The 17481-nt window shown below is 44.7% G+C and overlaps 1 protein-coding gene across 3 annotated transcripts in view; it reads right to left on the reverse strand.

Moving 5' to 3' along the window:
- Positions 1-17481, reverse strand: part of GNG12 (G protein subunit gamma 12) — a 114630-nt gene that overhangs the window by 12860 nt on the left and 84289 nt on the right. For all 3 annotated transcript variants that reach the window (XM_030206900.1, XM_030206899.1, XM_030206901.1), the window contains one exon: positions 4110-4214. In XM_030206900.1, the coding sequence (XP_030062760.1) occupies positions 4110-4202 (93 nt within the window). In that variant the 5' untranslated portion in view covers positions 4203-4214. The remainder of the gene's footprint in view (positions 1-4109; positions 4215-17481) is intronic.

The following is a 17481-nucleotide window of genomic DNA, read 5'->3' on the forward strand; positions in this document are numbered from 1 at the left end:
GTAGTAAATCACCGGGACCTGATGGTATTCATCCCAGAGTATTAATAGAACTAAAAAATGAACTTGCGGAGCTACTGTTAGAAATATGCAATCTGTCCCTAAAATCGAGTGTAATACCGGAAGACTGGAGGGTAGCCAATGTTACTCCGATTTTTAAGAAAGGTTCCAGAGGAGATCCGGGAAATTATAGACCGGTGAGTCTGACGTCGGTGCCGGGCAAGATGGTGGAGGCTATTATTAAGAATAAAATTGCAGAGCATATACAAAAACATGGACTGATGAGACAAAGTCAGCACGGATTTAGTGAAGGGAAGTCTTGCCTCACCAATCTAATGCATTTTTTTGAGGGGGTAAGCAAACATGTGGACAATGGGGAGCCGGTTGATATTGTATATCTGGATTTTCAGAAGGCGTTTGACAAAGTGCCGCACGAAAGACTCCTGAAGAAATTGCAGAGTCATGGAATCGGAGGTAGGGTATTATTATGGATTAAGAACTGGTTGAAAGATAGGAAGCAGAGAGTAGGATTGCGTGGCCAGTATTCTCAGTGGAGGAGGGTAGTTAGTGGGGTCCCGCAGGGGTCTGTGCTGGGTCCGTTGCTTTTTAATGTATTTATAAATGACCTAGAGATGGGAATAACTAGTGAGGTAATTAAATTCGCCGATGACACAAAATTATTCAGGGTCGTCAAGTCGCAGGAGGAATGTGAACGATTACAGGAGGACCTTGCGAGACTGGGAGAATGGGCGTGCAAGTGGCAGATGAAGTTCAATGTTGACAAGTGCAAAGTGATGCATGTGGGTAAGAGGAACCCGAATTATAGCTACGTCTTGCAAGGTTCCGCGTTAGGAGTTACGGATCAAGAAAGGGATCTGGGTGTCGTCGTCGATGATACGCTGAAACCTTCTGCTCAGTGTGCTGCTGCGGCTAGGAAAGCGAATAGAATGTTGGGTGTTATTAGGAAGGGTATGGAGTCCAGGTGTGCGGATGTTATAATGCCGTTGTATCGCTCCATGGTGCGACCGCACCTGGAGTATTGTGTTCAGTACTGGTCTCCGTATCTCAAAAAAGATATAGTAGAATTGGAAAAGGTACAGCGAAGGGCGACGAAAATGATAGTGGGGTGCCCTTGACCTGGATTGGCCACTGTCGGTGACAGGATGCTGGGCTAGATGGACCTTTGGTCTTTCCCAGTATGGCACTACTTATGTACTTATGTACTTATGTACGATTAGTCATGTGAGGGGAGAGCATGCTGCTGCTGGGCAAGGAATTCAGGAAACTGTTTTGTCTTCTTAGATAAAACAGCATTTGCGAAACTGGCATCTGAAATGGTGAGAAGAGGTAGGAAGACCACAGAAAATTAGGTATCTTGTATAAGGAAAGTACTAAGGTTGATGACATTGGACATTTCCAAATAGGGCTAAGTATGAATTCTTTAGACATTAGTGCAAAAAGGAAAATTTGGTAGGTTGAATCAGACACAAAGGAAGAGCTGCTGATGTCACACAATATAAAACAGATTCCAAGCACCACTGTAAATGAGCCATCTATTGATTTGGATTCAGAATTCTCAGTATCATCCTTATATATTAGTCTGGTGTAATTTCCACATCTTAAGGCAAATGGAAGATTAGAAAACCTGAACTGCACTTCAAGGTAGATTCTAGCACACTTAAGGGCCAGAATCAGTACCACAGGAGCCACAGCTGGGGATGAAAGGCAATAACAACCAGAAGTGAAGGACTGGAGAGCTGCAAGAGAGCTGCAGAGAGGGTGGAAAGTATGATTACAATTTTTAGTTTGCTGCCGGACAGCACAGCCCTGTGCTTAAAGAGGAGAGCAGTGAATTTCTGAGATCCTGATTAGAAAAGTTCTCTTACTTATATGGACTTAAGCAAATCACTTAACACTGTTCCTTAAACCTTTGCCCTGATGGCTCAGTAGCAGTGCTATATGGAAAACCCAGGTTTGATTCCTGCATCTGAGTTTCCTTCACTGAGTTGGTCAGGACTAGGGATATTGCAGATACTGTGTTCAAACACTGCTTAATGGTGACATCTGCTGAATTGATTTTTGGGTTCTAAAAGGACTCATAGTAAAATCTTTTCCAGTACTGTACATTAGAAACAGGAAGCCTCTGAGGGAGTTGGTTGTACCATTAGATGAGAAAGAGGTAAAAGCAGTCTTCATTGAGGAGGATGTTGGGAAGATAATGAAACTGGAAACAGTCTGAGGGTGGTGATTCAGTGGAACTAAAGAAAATCACAATGAACCTGAAAACGTCAGAGCAAATTAAGAGTAGCACATTACCTAGACAAGATGGTACACACTCTAAGGTTCTGAAATAACTCAAATTGCAGACTTAGTAGTAGTAATCTGTAACGTATCATTGAAGTCTAGAAAACATTCAAGAACTGGAGGGTGGCCAACGTCACACACCAGTATTTAAAAATGTAGGAGCCAAGAAACTAAAGACCAATGGAGACTGACATTGGCACCAGGTAACATGGTTGAGGCCATTCTGAAAATTAAAATTACTGAACATGTGGATAAACATGATTCAGTGGGTCAGAGCACACCCAGATTTAGCACAGAGAAGTCTTGCCGTTTATATCAGATTTTCTTGGAGGAGTTAATAAACATGTGGATAAGAACAAGCCAGTTGACATAACCATCAAATGTCTTCTGAAAATCCAGATACAAATCCCTCATGAGAGGCTCCTCAGGAAATTAAAAAGTCATGGGATAGGAGGCAATGCCCTTACTGTGGATTGGTAATTAGTTAAAAGATATAAAATGGAAAGGCTACATGATCAATTTTCTTAGTGGAGAAAGGCATATCTGTAGTGGAATGCCATAGGGATCTGTACTAGTACTATATGTTAACATATTTATAAGTGATATGGAAACAAAAAAAGGTTAGGTGATCAAATTTGCAGATGATACAAAATTGTTACATAATGAGCAGCTTGGGAAGAATTGCAGAGAATCCTTACAAGACTGGTCAACTGGGTGTCTCAATGGCAAATGAAATTTAATGTGGACAACTACAAAGCGATGCAGACAGGGAAACATACTCTTAACTTTTATGTACACTATTGATGGGCTTTATATTGGGAGTCAATGTGGACAACACATAAATCCTCGGATCGGTGTGTCACAGCTGTGAAAGAGCAGATAAATGTTAGGTATTATGAAAAGAAAGAATATAAGAGACTATCACAATGCTTCTGTATTGATCCATAGTGACCACACTTTGAATACTGTGTGCAGTCCTGGTCACCTTATGCAAAACAAATATAGTGGAACTAGAAGATACAGAGGAGGACAATGAAAATGATAGGGGGATGGAACAAATCCTCTATGAAAAAAAAAAGATAAAGAAATTATGGTTCTTCACTATGGAGAAGAGATAGCGGAGAAGAGATATGATAGATGTTTGTAAATTCAGGTAAATAAGGAATGGGTGTTTACCCTTTCAAGCAGTAGTAAGACTATGGGACATGCCATAAAGCTGATAAGTAATCAGTTTAAAACTAACTAGAAGAAGGCTCAAGACCAGATGTATTTGATATACTGCTTTACAGGTCAATCCATCAAAGTGGTTTATGACAGAAAGAACAATAACTAATTTAAAAAAAAGTAGAGGAATCAAGAGTAAATCAGTGAAATATTTGTTCAACCAACACCACTAAGCTGCGGAATTTTGCCACTGTATCCCAAGAGATACTGGTTCCAAATGAGCAGAAAGTCCAAAGGAGAAGGAAGAAATTGCCAGGATAAAATGACAATAAAAACAGCTTTATCAAACTCTTATGCTTTAGTCCTGCATAACTTTAAATGCTCTGCTTGGACTCAGTGGTACAAAAAACACTACATAAAATCAAAATTTCCCTTCCAAAGAAAGTTTTTTTTGTATCATCACACTCATTTGAGGTGGCTTTTGTTAGTGATCCCCATACATGCACAACCCTCTACCTTCAAAATAAAAAAAAAAAAAAACACTCCCCACACACAAAACATCATAGTAAATATGGATTATCTCTGTGAAAAATGAAAGATAAGACATGTTACATACAGTGCAACAAATACTTTAAGCATCTTACCTTTATTCTTTCTATAGAGGCTTCTAATTTTAGCTGCTGTACTGTTCTTCTCGTCTGTGTTATATTGTTTGTACTAGTTGTTTTGGCAGACATCTTCAATAAAACCTATGAATTCAAAGAAAGAAAAGAACCAGCTCAAAGAACATACTAAATTTTTGAAAACCAAAGCAGCAAAAGTTCAAGACAGGATAGTTTTTTTCCAGCTTTACACTGGAAATATTAAATAGATTTCTGAAGACTTTATAACAAAAACCTCACATCCACAATCCAGCTGACAAATAAATAAAAGTATTAAATAAAAGGTTATAAGAAAGAATGAGCATCAAAAAGCTTCTTCCACTTCTAAAAATGACTCTACATGATCTATGCTAAGGTAAAATATGCACAGTGGTTCCTCCAAAACTGTTTAATGACTTGTGTTAGTTAATACAAGTTTTGCATACTATATCCAGGGGTGTGCTGGTAAATTTTTAACAACAGGCTCTTTCTCCGGATGTAGCCAGCTCTGCAGTTGGAAGGGCCAGGGGTGGCGGGGAGGGGGGAGCGACACTTTCCTCTCTCTCCTCCCTCCCTTCGTGCGGGCACGCTAGGCATACCTTTGCTGCCAGCCAATAAATGGACTGCCACCACTCCCTACATCTTGCTCTGAGCAGCATGCTGGAACTTCTCTCACATGCTCGAGAAGTCCCAGCCTGCTGACCAGAGCTGGAAACAAGGAGTGGGGAGCAGCAGTAGTCTATTTACTTGGCTGGAAGGGCTCAGCATCCCCACCAGCAAAGTAAAAGATAATTCAGCAGGGGGCCCAAGCCCACATTTTGGGAGCCAGTTGTTAAAGTAGCCATGGAGGGCCCTACTTTAACAACCGGCTCCCAAAATTCTTAAAAACTTAATAACCGGCTCTTGCGAGCCTGCTCCAGCACACCATCGACTATATCCAAATATTTTAGAAATTCTATTGTAATAGTTCATCCCATTCCAAGGTTGCAAAAATCCATTCACTATAAGCAAGTGCATTTCGTTGACTTGTGTGAAAGGGAAAGGGAAATGGGACTTGATATACCACCTTTCTGAGGTTTTTGCAACTACATTCAAAGCGGTTTACATATATTCAGGTACTTATTTTGTACAAGACACCAGAAGTAAGAAAATGAGATGGAATGTGGGTGGGGAAGGAACCACCAGAGTAAAACCTCAAAGAGCAGGAGAGAGAACTACACTTGAGTGAGAAAGGGAGAAGAAAGTGAGAATGCAGAAAAAGCCGTGGAGACAGGAATTCACTCTTACTTCCACTATTTTCAACCCATATACCACAAAAGGTTGTAGGGTTGATGAAGGCAAGAATATAAAGAGTAAGTTCTAGAGGAAATGTTAAATTCTTGTTAAATCAGACCTAACCTCGCTCTACTTGAACAGTTTCATAGGTAGGCTTGCAAGAACATTGCAAGATCATTCAGGAACATCCTATCATGAAGTGACATGCAAGTTTATGCATTACAAAATTCCATTTCATAGTTTTATACGAAAACAATACAAATAGATTTTGTGTACTGCTAATACCCTATATTCCGGTTACTCAAAGTTTACAGTTAAAAAGAGAACTGGTACAAAACTAGGCAAAAGTAGTACAATAGAAAAAAAAAAAAGTATCATTCTCAGGCATCAGAACATATTAAATATCTAGAGAATTAACAAGTTTTCAGATTGGTCCTAAATTTCAAATAATTAGCCTTAAGGTAACCGGTAAGGCATTCCAGATTTGAGGTGCTTGTTAGGCCAGGGCCTGAGAGTGTTGCTTCTTTAATGTTGTAAGGATGGAAACTGAAGGGTACACAAAAACGTTCCTTACACATCGCATCCTATTTGGAATTGAAAATAAAGAAACCATATAATCCAGGACCAAACCACAAAGAACTCTAAAAACAAATGTGCAGAGCTTTAATAAACTTTGGGCCTGGTCAGGCAACCAATGCATAGTTAAGTACTGATTGCAAACAATGTCATATATTATTGGGAAAGGGACAGAGAATACAACAAAACGTTATAATGCCTCTGTATCGTTCCAAAGTGAGACTGCACTTTGAATACTGCATGCAATTCTGGTCGCTGCATCTCAAAAAACATATAGAAGAATTAGAGAGGATATAGAAGGATGACCAAAATTATAAAGGGGATGGAACTTCTCTCATACGGAAAGGCTACAGATCTTAGGGCTCTTCAACTTGAGGAACAGATGGATGAGGGGTGACACGACAGAGGTCTATAAAATCTTGAGTAGAATGGGTAAATATAAGTCAATTTGTTTACTCTTTCAAAAATAAAAAGACTAGGGAGAAAATATTTTTTTCATTCAACATATAGTTAAACTCTGAAACTCACTGGTGGAACATGTGGTAAAAGCAGTTAATGTAGCTGTGTTTAAAAAATGTTCATAAACAGATCTGGGGAAAGCCATTGCTTCTGGTAAATAGCATGGAATCTGGTTATTTTTGGGGATCCTGTCAGGTGTTTGGTACCTGGATTGGCCACAGTTAGAAACAGGATGCTGGGCTAGATGGACATTTGCTCTGACCTAGTATGGCAACTGGGAGTGGAGGAGGAGTAGCCTAAAGGTTAGTGTAGCAGCCTGAGAACCTCCTTGTTATCTGGGCAAGTCACCTAACCCCCACTACCTCAGATACAAAATAAGTACATGCATTTAATATGTAAACTGCTTTGACTGTAACCATAGAAAGGCAGTATATCAAATCCCACTCCCACTCCTTTTCCCTCTTATGCAATGTTCTTAAGATTTAACAAGCAAAAAAGCCTGTTTAGCGAAAAATGAAATGAGCCATAGCAAGGCTATTGTCTAATCGCCATTGTTTTAAATTCTCTCCCTTTCCAAATTAGCATTTCTTTTTCTATTATTTCTTCTTTGTTCATCAGTCTCCTCTCTCCCCTGCCCTCCCCTCCATGTCTAACAATTTTTGCTTTCTCCCCTACCTTCCCCATCCATGTCCAGCTATTCTCCTGTGCCCTCCCCTCCCATCCATGTCCAGCAATTTCTCGTTTCTCCTCCTATCCATGTCCAGCGATTATCCCCTGCCTTCCCCTTCCTATCCATTTCCAGTGATTTCTCCTCTCTCCCCTGCCCTCCCCTTGCATCCTTGTCCAGCGATTCTCCTCTGCCCTCCCCTCCCATCCATGTCCAGTGACACCCCAGCCCCACCTGCTCCCCTTTTTTTAAGCACCTGAGTTCCTATTCAACCCCATCCCTCACCTGCCTGCCCTCTTCTCCCACAACAGCCCTCCTTTCCTTCCTGCCGCCCTGCCTTCAAAACTTTTATTTTACCTCAAGTCACAGCGGCTGCAGGCTCAGCTCCAATCTTCCCGTTCCTTTCAGTGTCCTGACCTCCTCTGACGTAATTTCCTCTTTCCACGACAGGACACAGAGGGAAGGGAAGGCTGGAGTCGAGCAGAATACGTATTAGCTCATTTGCATACGGTTAGAAACCCAGCCAGCCAGCCATCCAGGGATGCAGATTGACAAATTATTATATAGAGATAAGAGTCCCCCATTAATAATCTAAGTACTATTATAAAATTAAAATGATAGTAATGCATGTAGAAAGACCAGATACATGCATATACTACTACTTGACATTTCTATATATTGCAATTTATAAACTGCAGAGACATGTACATACACAAAACTCACCTTATACATGCATAAGTACTACTAAAGATAGTCACATAAATGCAAGCAGGGGCGTAGCTACGTGGGGCCACGGGGGCCTAGGCCCCCTGCCAACGACCCCCCTCCCGCCGCCAACCCTACTCCGCCGTCGCCGTGGGCTACCTTTGCTGGCGGGGGACCCCAACTCCCGCCAGCCGAGGTCCTTTTGCTTCCCTTGCAAGGCTTCGTTCTGTTTCTGACGTCCTAACCTCAGCTGGCGGGTTGGGGTCCCCCACCAGCAAGGGTAGGCGATGACGGTGGCAGCGGGGGAGGGTTGGCGGCGGGAGGGGGGGTTGAGAGGATGGTTGGCAGGGGGGAGGCAAAGTTGTTGTTGGTGGTGGCAGCGCCGGGGGGGGGGGGGTCAGCGGTGCCGGGGGGGGGGCTAAAATGTGCCCCCTCACCTGGGCTCTGGACCCCCCCTCCCACCGTAGTCTGACTATGCCCCTACATGCAAGGAAGAAGGGAGCTTGCATTAGGTTAATTGACCCTGTGGAAGAGGAGTTGGATGGTATTCTGGTTGCAGGGGTAAGAACTGAGACTACTTTCATCAAGCATTCTTCCAAGCTCAAGATACCAAGAAGAAAGTTAGTCAGGCATTACAGGTGTAAATGTTGGCAGCTGTAAATGCCAAGGTGTACATCTGTCATTACAAACTATTGCTCACATGTAAATTCCGAAGGCTCAACAAAAACTTGCCTCCTTTTCCAACTCAGGAAACCGTGCATGCTGCCATATATACATAGAAGTAGCACATTTTTTCAGCCAAGTATATTTTGTGGGTTACATATTTAACTGTCGATTTTACATGCAAGATTAGTACCTTCAGTTTATAAAACTACTTAAATTATTAAACAGATTCTTATTAAATCAAGGTTGTAATGAACTGCTTTACGTTAACCTCTCCATTAAAACTGCATTAGAAACAAAAAAGATCACAACTAATCTCACTCAAATTTCAATTTAAAGTGATGTTGAAAATTGTTGGCACAATTGTATGATTAACAAGTTAGTTGCTTAAAACTGTACCGAGGACTGTATGCTGACCATTTTTTCAGCTGGAATTAAGAGGCATGTTCTGAAACCACCCATCAGGAAGCAAAGCACCTTATCTTTTACAGAATACAATCATGAAGAGAGGCGGAGAAAGCAAAGATAAATACCTGTAGCAGGTATTCTCTGAGGACAGCAGGCTGATTGTTCTCAGATATGGGTTGACATCCATGTTGGACTGGGAATTGGACGGCATTTTGCAAGCAAAATATAAAAAAAAGTTTTGCCAGAGTCGTCTGGCGCGTGTGCAGCGCACACCACGCATGCCCAGACTGATTTCCTGCCTGACGCGCGAGCGTGCCTCTCAGTTAAATCAAAAAGCATATCAAACTAGTAACAACTCCAAAGGGGAGGTGGGCAGGTTTGTGAGAACAATCAGCCTGCTGTCCTCGGAGAATGCCTGCTACAGGTATGTGTCTTTCTCTGAGGACAAGCAAGCTGCTTGTTCTCACATGTGGGGTATCCCTAGCAGCCAGGCTCACTCAAATGGACCTCACAACGGCGTGGACATGACATAGATTGACCTGAAACCATAAACAACTAACTGAGAGTGCAGCCTGGAACAGAACAAAAAATGGGTCTAGGGGGGTGGAGTTGGATTCTAAACCCCGAGCACATTCTGCAGCACCGACTGAACATGGGCGTAGTCCGCAAGATCTTCCGCGCATGCGCACCAGAAAACTCTGGAAAAACATTTTTTATATTTTGCTTGCAAAACGCCGTCCGATTCCCAGGCAGACGCGGACGTCGACCCACATGTGAGAACAAGCAGCCTGCTTGTCCTTGGAGAAAAGGCTTATTTAAAGACGAAGAAAATGTTAATCTAGTGTATCATACATTCACACGTTTGCTACCTCCGTAAACTAGTAATATTACACTGGAGAACAGGAGTCTACATGGCTTATTCAAGGTTGCACTGCAAGTTCTGAATGCAGAATTCACAGCTCTATGCTCCACCTACAATGCACATCAGCATATGAATGACTTAAGATTTGAAATTCTGAAAGATTGTAGCTAGGTTATTAATACAGCTGCTAGGTATCTACACTACATTTTCATGTTGAACAAACATATCTTTGTAAAGTTCATATCTTGTACTACTGCATAATGCAGGTTAAACGCAAATAAATGAATCAGAGTATGCACACCAAAGAATGAGGGGAAAGGTCAGTGATTCAGGTAATGTATCAGCAAGAGCCTTGCAAAAAATGTTAACAAGTCAGAATTCTTAAGTCTGATGGTGTCATTTTTTTTATTTTTTATTGTTGGTCTTAGTACTTTCTTCATATTAGGGGCATGTGCAAAAACTGCAGAAGCAACATAGTACTGTCAGATCATATCAAGATTCTAGTGCACACTTAGGACAATTCTAGGGCAGCTATTTCTTCAGCAATTATGATGCTGTAAAGATCACTCACACTCCAAATGTAACACCTCAACATGCCATGTGTATAGGACCATATATGGCATGTAGGTCCATATAGTCACATGGATGACTAGGCACAGTGCTACAGTAGTGCTTCAGTAGTTTGCTCCTACACCCCCCACTCAGTAACAATCTGTAAAAAAAACAAACAACCCCCCCCCCCCCCCCTCTAACAGGAAAGAATACACCCCAAGCTGCCCCAAGGAGCTCCCTTAGTTGCACTCCTTTGTTGGCACGTGCACCTGTAATGTCAAAGAGGGTGGAGCCATATGACATTTGGGCAGAAATGCAGCTGGCCAGGTGGAACGGCACCAGTCATTTCAGCAGATGTGAAAGCAGGCAAAGTAGATTGCACAGAAAGCAGTTTCTCTCTGTCGTTGGCCCTAATCTTAAGAGCCCACACACCCCTGACACATCACAGAGGCAGAGCCAGATGACATTCAGGCAGGTGGTGGTGGTGGGGGGTCAGAAAATACACGATGAGCTTACTAATCAGCTGCAGCAGGTAACTGATTCCTATTTTTCAGTTTTGGTCCACATGGAGGGTCTGGGCCAGATAGAATGGCACCACCAGTCCTGTCAAAAGATGTGAAAACAGGCAAGTATATGGCGCCAAAAGTAGTTTCAAAATATTTAACAATTAGAAGGCACACTTATCTGGAGCACCTTCACTGCAATATTTCATCGAGATTTGCCAGTGGAAGTATTTTGGCCATGAAGCTAGTATTCTATAAATAAATCTGGCTACTACTACTACTATTTAGCATTTCTATAGCGCTACAAAGCGTACACAGCGCTTCACAAACATAGAAGAAAGACAGTCCCTGCTCAAAGAGCATACAATCTAATAGACAAAAATAAAGAAAGCAAATCAATTAATGTGTACTTAAATGCCTAAACACAGTGGAAAGACAATACCAGTCATAACCCCCCCTCCCCCGCCAATGAATATCATTTATTTACTTGAACAATATAATTTTCTAACAAACAATTATGACCAACACTTATCTTAGTGGTCTTGCGAGACCTTATGAAGATGTTATAATTGTTTTGTTGGTTACAAACCGTTTATTTATTTATTGCATTTGTATCCCACATTTTCCCACCTTTTTGCGGGTTCAGTGTGGCTTACAATAAGAACTGAATGATGGAAGTACAATTTGTTACAAATGGTTATGGATTACATTGTGCAGAATTATGCGAGACAATCGAAGTGTCGTTAAGGAGTGCAACAATGGAACACAAACATTGAACATTGGAAGGAGACAATGGGAGCTTAAAGGGCAATACTAAGGCATAAAGACATATGGTATACATATTTCTGTGAGTAAAGGTATGAGTGATGTGGGATTACGGGGGATGAGAGTTCAGAAGTGGATGTAAAGTGCATTAATGAACAGTAAATGTGGACTTTGTGTGTTTTGGCTTTTTCCGTAAATTTTTTCAAAGAGATGGGTCTTCAATAATCTGCGGAAGGAAGCTTGCTCGTGGATCGTTCTTAAGTTGCGCGGCAGTGTATTCCAAAACTGCGTGCTCATGTGAGAAAAGGTTGACGCGTGTAGCGTCTTGTATTTCAAGCCCTTGCAATTGGGGAAGTGGAGGTTTCCAATTTACTATGGCAGATCAGTGACCCAAAGGATCTTCAAACTTGCTGAAATTTTCATATAGCCTTCTCCCAATCTGTACATTATCCCTTAGTTCTTTTGGGCACACCATATTTAAACCTGTTTCAAATTCAACTCAGAAACAGCTTGATTCTTCATCCAACAGTATTCAAAGCAGTTCAACTGCTGTGAAGGATGGCTCTATTCAACTTATTATAGGCCCCGTTAATGTTTAGAACTGGAGTTAATTTAGTTTGTTATGACAAAAGTTGTGAAGAATAATACAATCAAGACTTTTTGGATTCTTATTCTTAAACATTTCTACAATTGCTCTTTCGCATTGTGTAGATTAGTGAAACAAACTTGTAAATGCATTCTGAATTATAATTTGTAGACCGCAGAATATGAAAAAAGTAGAAGGGACTGAAAACACAAGGCACAGAGCACATTTAAGATGATTTCAGATTCAGTACTAATTCTATCCTCAACACCTACATTATTACAAAGACAGCTCCCTTCTGGAGTGCATAAGGGCTAATAAGTACAAGTAACATATCAAGATATGCTTGAAAATTCTTTTAAACCAAGCTGGTGGTGCCCTATACAATTGGGATAGTTTCAGTTTCTTTCACTTTTCATCCCATGTCAACATGTGAGTCCCTCCTTCAGTTTAGAGGATACCATACCCAAGGGAGGTAGGTGGGTATGTGAGGATGTGTATTTTGGTCCACAAAGAAAACTTGTTATAGATAACCTTGTTTTTTCTGATGATAAGCAGGATAACAAGTACTCACGTCTGGGACTCATTAACTATAGTTTTGCCTTTAACATAAAAAGAGGGAAAAAATAGAGAACTGGCCAATGGACAGACTATATTTTTGTTGGAAACAGGCCATTTTAACATATAGCGAATGCTACATACCTGTAGAAGGTATTCTCCGAGGACAGCAGGCTGATTGTTCTCACTGATGGGGTGACGTCCACGGCAGCCCCTCCAATCGGAAACTTCACTAGCAAAAGCCTTTGCTAGTCCTCGCGCACCGCGCATGCGCGGCCGTCTTCCCGCCCGAACCGGCTCGTGTTCGTCAGTCCCGTATGTAGCAAGACAAAGACAAGGGAAGACACAACTCCAAAGGGGAGGCGGGCGGGTTTGTGAGAACAATCAGCCTGCTGTACTCGGAGAATGCCTTCTACAGGTATGTAGCATTCGCATTCTCCGAGGACAAGCAGGCTGCTTGTTCTCACTGATAGGGTATCCCTAGCCCCCAGGCTCACTCAACACAACAAACATGGTCAATTGGGCCTCGCAACGGTGAGGACATAACTGAGATTGACCTAACAACTTATCCAACTAACTGAGAGTGTAGCCTGGAACAGAATAAAACATGGGCCTAGGGGAGTGGAGTTGGATTCTAAACCCTGAACAGATTCTGACTGCCCGAACCGACTGTCGCATCGGGTATCCTGCTGCAGGCAGTAATGAGATGTGAATGTGTGGACAGATGACCACGTCGCAGCTTTGCAGATCTCTTCAATAGTGGCTGACTTCAAGTGGGCCACTGACGCAGCCATGGCTCGGACACTGTGAGCCGTGATATGACCCTCAAGAGCCAGCCCAGCCTGGGCGTAAGTGAAGAAAATGCAATCTGCTAGCCAATTGGATATGGTGCGTTTTCCCACAGCCACTCCCCTCCTGTTGGGATCAAAAGAAACAAACAATTGGGCGGACTGTCTGTTGGGCTGTGTCCGCTCCAGATAGAAGGCCAATGCTCTTTTGCAGTCCAATGTGTGCAGCTGACGTTCAGCAGGGCAGGAATGAGGACGGGGAAAAAATGTTGGCAAGACAATTAACTGGTTCAGATGGAACTCCGACACCACCTTCGGCAAGAACTTAGGGTGAGTGCGGAGGACTACTCTGTTATGATGAAATTTGGTGTAAGGGGCCTGGGCTACCAGGGCCTGAAGCTCACTGACTCTACGAGCTGAAGTAACTGCCACCAAGAAAATGACCTTCCAGGTCAAATACTTCAGATGGCAGGAGTTCAGTGGCTCAAAAGGAGGTTTCATCAGCTGGGTGAGAACGACATTGAGATCCCATGACACTGTAGGAGGTTTGACGGGGGGCTTTGACAAAAGCAAACCTCTCATGAAGCGAACAACTAAAGGCTGTCCTGAGATCGGCTTACCTTCCACACGGTAATGGTATGCACTGATTGCGCTAAGGTGAACCCTTACAGAGTTGGTCTTGAGACCAGACTCAGACAAGTGCAGAAGGTAGTCAAGCAGGGTCTGTGTAGGACAAGAGCGAGGATCTAAGGCCTTGCTGTCACACCAGATGGCAAACCTCTTCCATAAAAAGAAGTAACTCCTCTTAGTGGAATCTTTCCTGGAAGCAAGCAAGATACGGGAGACACCCTCCGACAGACCCAAAGAGGCAAAGTCTACGCTCTCAACATCTAGGCCGTGAGAGCCAGAGACCGGAGGTTGGGATGCAGAAGCGCCCCATCGTCCTGTGTGATGAGGGTCGGAAAACACTCCAATCTCCACGGTTCTTCGGAGGACAACTCCAGAAGAAGAGGGAACCAGATCTGACGCGGCCAAAACGGAGCAATCAGAATCATGGTGCCCCGGTCTTGCTTGAGTTTCAACAAAGTCTTCCCCACCAGAGGTATGGGAGGATAAGCATACAGCAGGCCTTCCCCCCAATCCAGTAGGAAGGCATCCGATGCCAGTCTGCCATGGGCCTGAAGTCTGGAACAGAACTGAGGGACCTTGTGGTTGGCTCGAGATGCGAAGAGATCTACCAAGGGGGTGCCCCACACCTGGAAGATCTGGCGCACCACTCTGGAGTTCAGCGACCACTCGTGAGGTTGCATAATCCTGCTCAACCTGTCGGCCAGACTGTTGTTTACGCCTGCCAGATATGTGGCTTGGAGCCACATGCCGTAACGGCGAGCCCAGAGCCACATGCTGACGGCTTCCTGACACAGGGGGCGAGATCCGGTGCCCCCCTGCTTGTTGATGTAATACATGGCAACCTGGTTGTCTGTCTGAATTTGGATAATTTGATGGGACAGCCGATATCTGAAAGCCTTCAGAGCGTTCCAGACCGCTCGTAACTCCAGGAGATTGATTTGCAGATCGCGTTCCTGGAGGGACCAGCTTCCCTGGGTGTGAAGCCCATCGACATGAGCTCCCCACCCCAGGAGAGACGCATCCGTAGTCAGCACTTTTTGTGGCTGAGGAATTTGGAAAGGGCGTCCCAGAGTCAAACTGGACCAAATCGTCCACCAATACAGGGATTTGAGAAAACTCGTGGACAGGTGGATCACGTCCTCTAGATCCCCAGCAGCTTGAAACCACTGGGAAGCTAGGGTCCATTGAGCAGATCGCATGTGAAGGCGGGCCATGGGAGTCACATGAACTGTGGAGGCCATGTGGCCCAGCAATCTCAACATCTGCCGAGCTGTGATCTGCTGGGACGCTTGCACCCGAGGGACAACAAGTTGTTGGCTCTCATCTCTGGGAGATAGGCACGAGCCGTCCGAGAATCCAGCAGAGCTCCTATGAATTCGAGTCTTTGCAATGGGAGAAGGTGGGACTTTGGATAATTTATCACAAACCCCAGTAGCTCCAGGAGGCGAAAAGTCATCTGCATGGACTGTAGAGCTCCTGCCTCGGATGTGTTCTTCACCAGCCAATCGTCGAGATAGGGGAACACGTGCACTCCCAGCCTGCGAAGCGCCGCTGCTACTACAGCCAGGCACTTCGTGAACACTCTGGGCGCAGAGGTGAGCCCAAAGGGTAGCATACAGTACTGGAAGTGACGTGTGCCCAGCTGAAATCGCAGATACTGCCTGTGAGCTGGCAGTATCGGGATGTGCGTGTAGGCATCCTTCAAGTCCAGAGAGCATAGCCAATCGTTTTCCTGAATCATGAGAAGAAGGGTGCCCAGGGAAAGCATCCTGAACTTTTCCTTGACCAGATATTTGTTCAGGGCCCTTAGGTCTAGGATGGGACGCATCCCCCGTTTTCTTTTCCACAAGGAAGTACCTGGAATAGAATCCCAGCCCTTCTTGCCCGGATGGCACGGGCTCGACCGCATTGGCGCTGAGAAGGGTGGAGAGTTCCTCTGCAAGTACCTGCTTGTGCTGGAAGCTGTAGGATTGAGCTCCCAGTGGGCAATTTGGAGGTTTCGAGGCCAAATTGAGGGTGTATCCTTGCCGGACTATTTGAAGAACCCAACGGTCGGAGGTTACAAGAGGCCACCTTTGGTGAAAAACTTTCAACCTCCCTCCGACCGGCAGATCGCCCGGCACTGACACTTGGATGTCGGCTATGCTCTGCTGGAGCCAGTCAAAAGCGCGCCCCCTGCTTTTGCTGGGGAGCCGTGGAGCCTTGCTGAGGCGCACGCTGCTGACGAGAGCGAGCGCGCTGGGACTTAGCCTGGGCCGCAGGCTGTCGAGAAGGAGGATTGTACCTACGCTTACCAGAAGAGTAGGGAACAGTCTTCCTTCCCCCATAAAAAACGTCTACCCGAGGAGGTAGATGCTGAAGAGATGCTGAAGGCTGCCAGCGGGAGAACTTGTCGAAAGCGGTATCCCCCTGGTGGAGCTGCTCTACCACCTGTTCGACCTTCTCTCCAAAAATGTTGTCCGCTCGGCAAGGGGAGTCCGCAATCCGCTGCTGGATCCTATTCTCCAGGTCGGAGGCACGCAGCCATGAGAGTCTGCGCATCACCACACCTTGAGCAGCGGCCCTGGACGCAACATCAAAGGTATTATATACCCCTCTGACCAGGAATTTTCTGCACGCCTTCAGCTGCCTGACCACCTCCTGAAATGGCTTGGCTTGCTCAGGAGGGAGCTTGTCCACCAAGCCTGCCAACTGCCGCACACTGTTCCGCATATGGATGCTCGTGTAGAGCTGGTAGGACTGAATCTTGGCCACGAGCATAGAAGAATGGTAGGCCTTCCTCCCAAAGGAGTCTAAGGTTCTAGAGTCCTTGCCCGGGGGCGCCGAAGCATGCTCCCTAGAACTCTTAGCCTTCTTTAGGGCCAGATCCACCACACCAGAGTCGTGAGGCAACTGAGTGCGCATCAGCTCTGGGTCCCCATGGATCCGGTACTGGGACTCGATCTTCTTGGGAATGTGGGGATTAGTTAAAGGCTTGGTCCAGTTCGCCAGCAATGTCTTTTTTAGGACATGATGCATGGGTACTGTGGATGCTTCCTTAGGTGGAGAAGGATAGTCCAAGAGCTCAATCATTTCAGCTCTGGGCTCATCCTCCACGACCACCGGGAAGGGGATGGCCGTAGACACCTCCCAGACAAAGGCCGCAAAAGACAGACTCTCGGGAGGAGAAAGCTGTCTTTCAGGGGAGGGAGTGGGATCAGAAGGAAGGCCATCAGACTCCTCGTCAGAGAAATATCTGATGTCCTCCTCCTCCTCCCACGAGGCCTCACCATCGGTATCAGACACAAGTTCATGAACCTGTGTCTGAAGCCGTGCCTGACTCGACTCCGTGGAAACACGGCCACGGTGGGAGCGTCGAGAGGTAGACTCCCTCGCCAGCAC

The sequence above is a fragment of the Microcaecilia unicolor genome, chromosome 6 (assembly GCF_901765095.1).
Source record: "Microcaecilia unicolor chromosome 6, aMicUni1.1, whole genome shotgun sequence".
Lineage (NCBI taxonomy): Eukaryota > Metazoa > Chordata > Amphibia > Gymnophiona > Siphonopidae > Microcaecilia > Microcaecilia unicolor.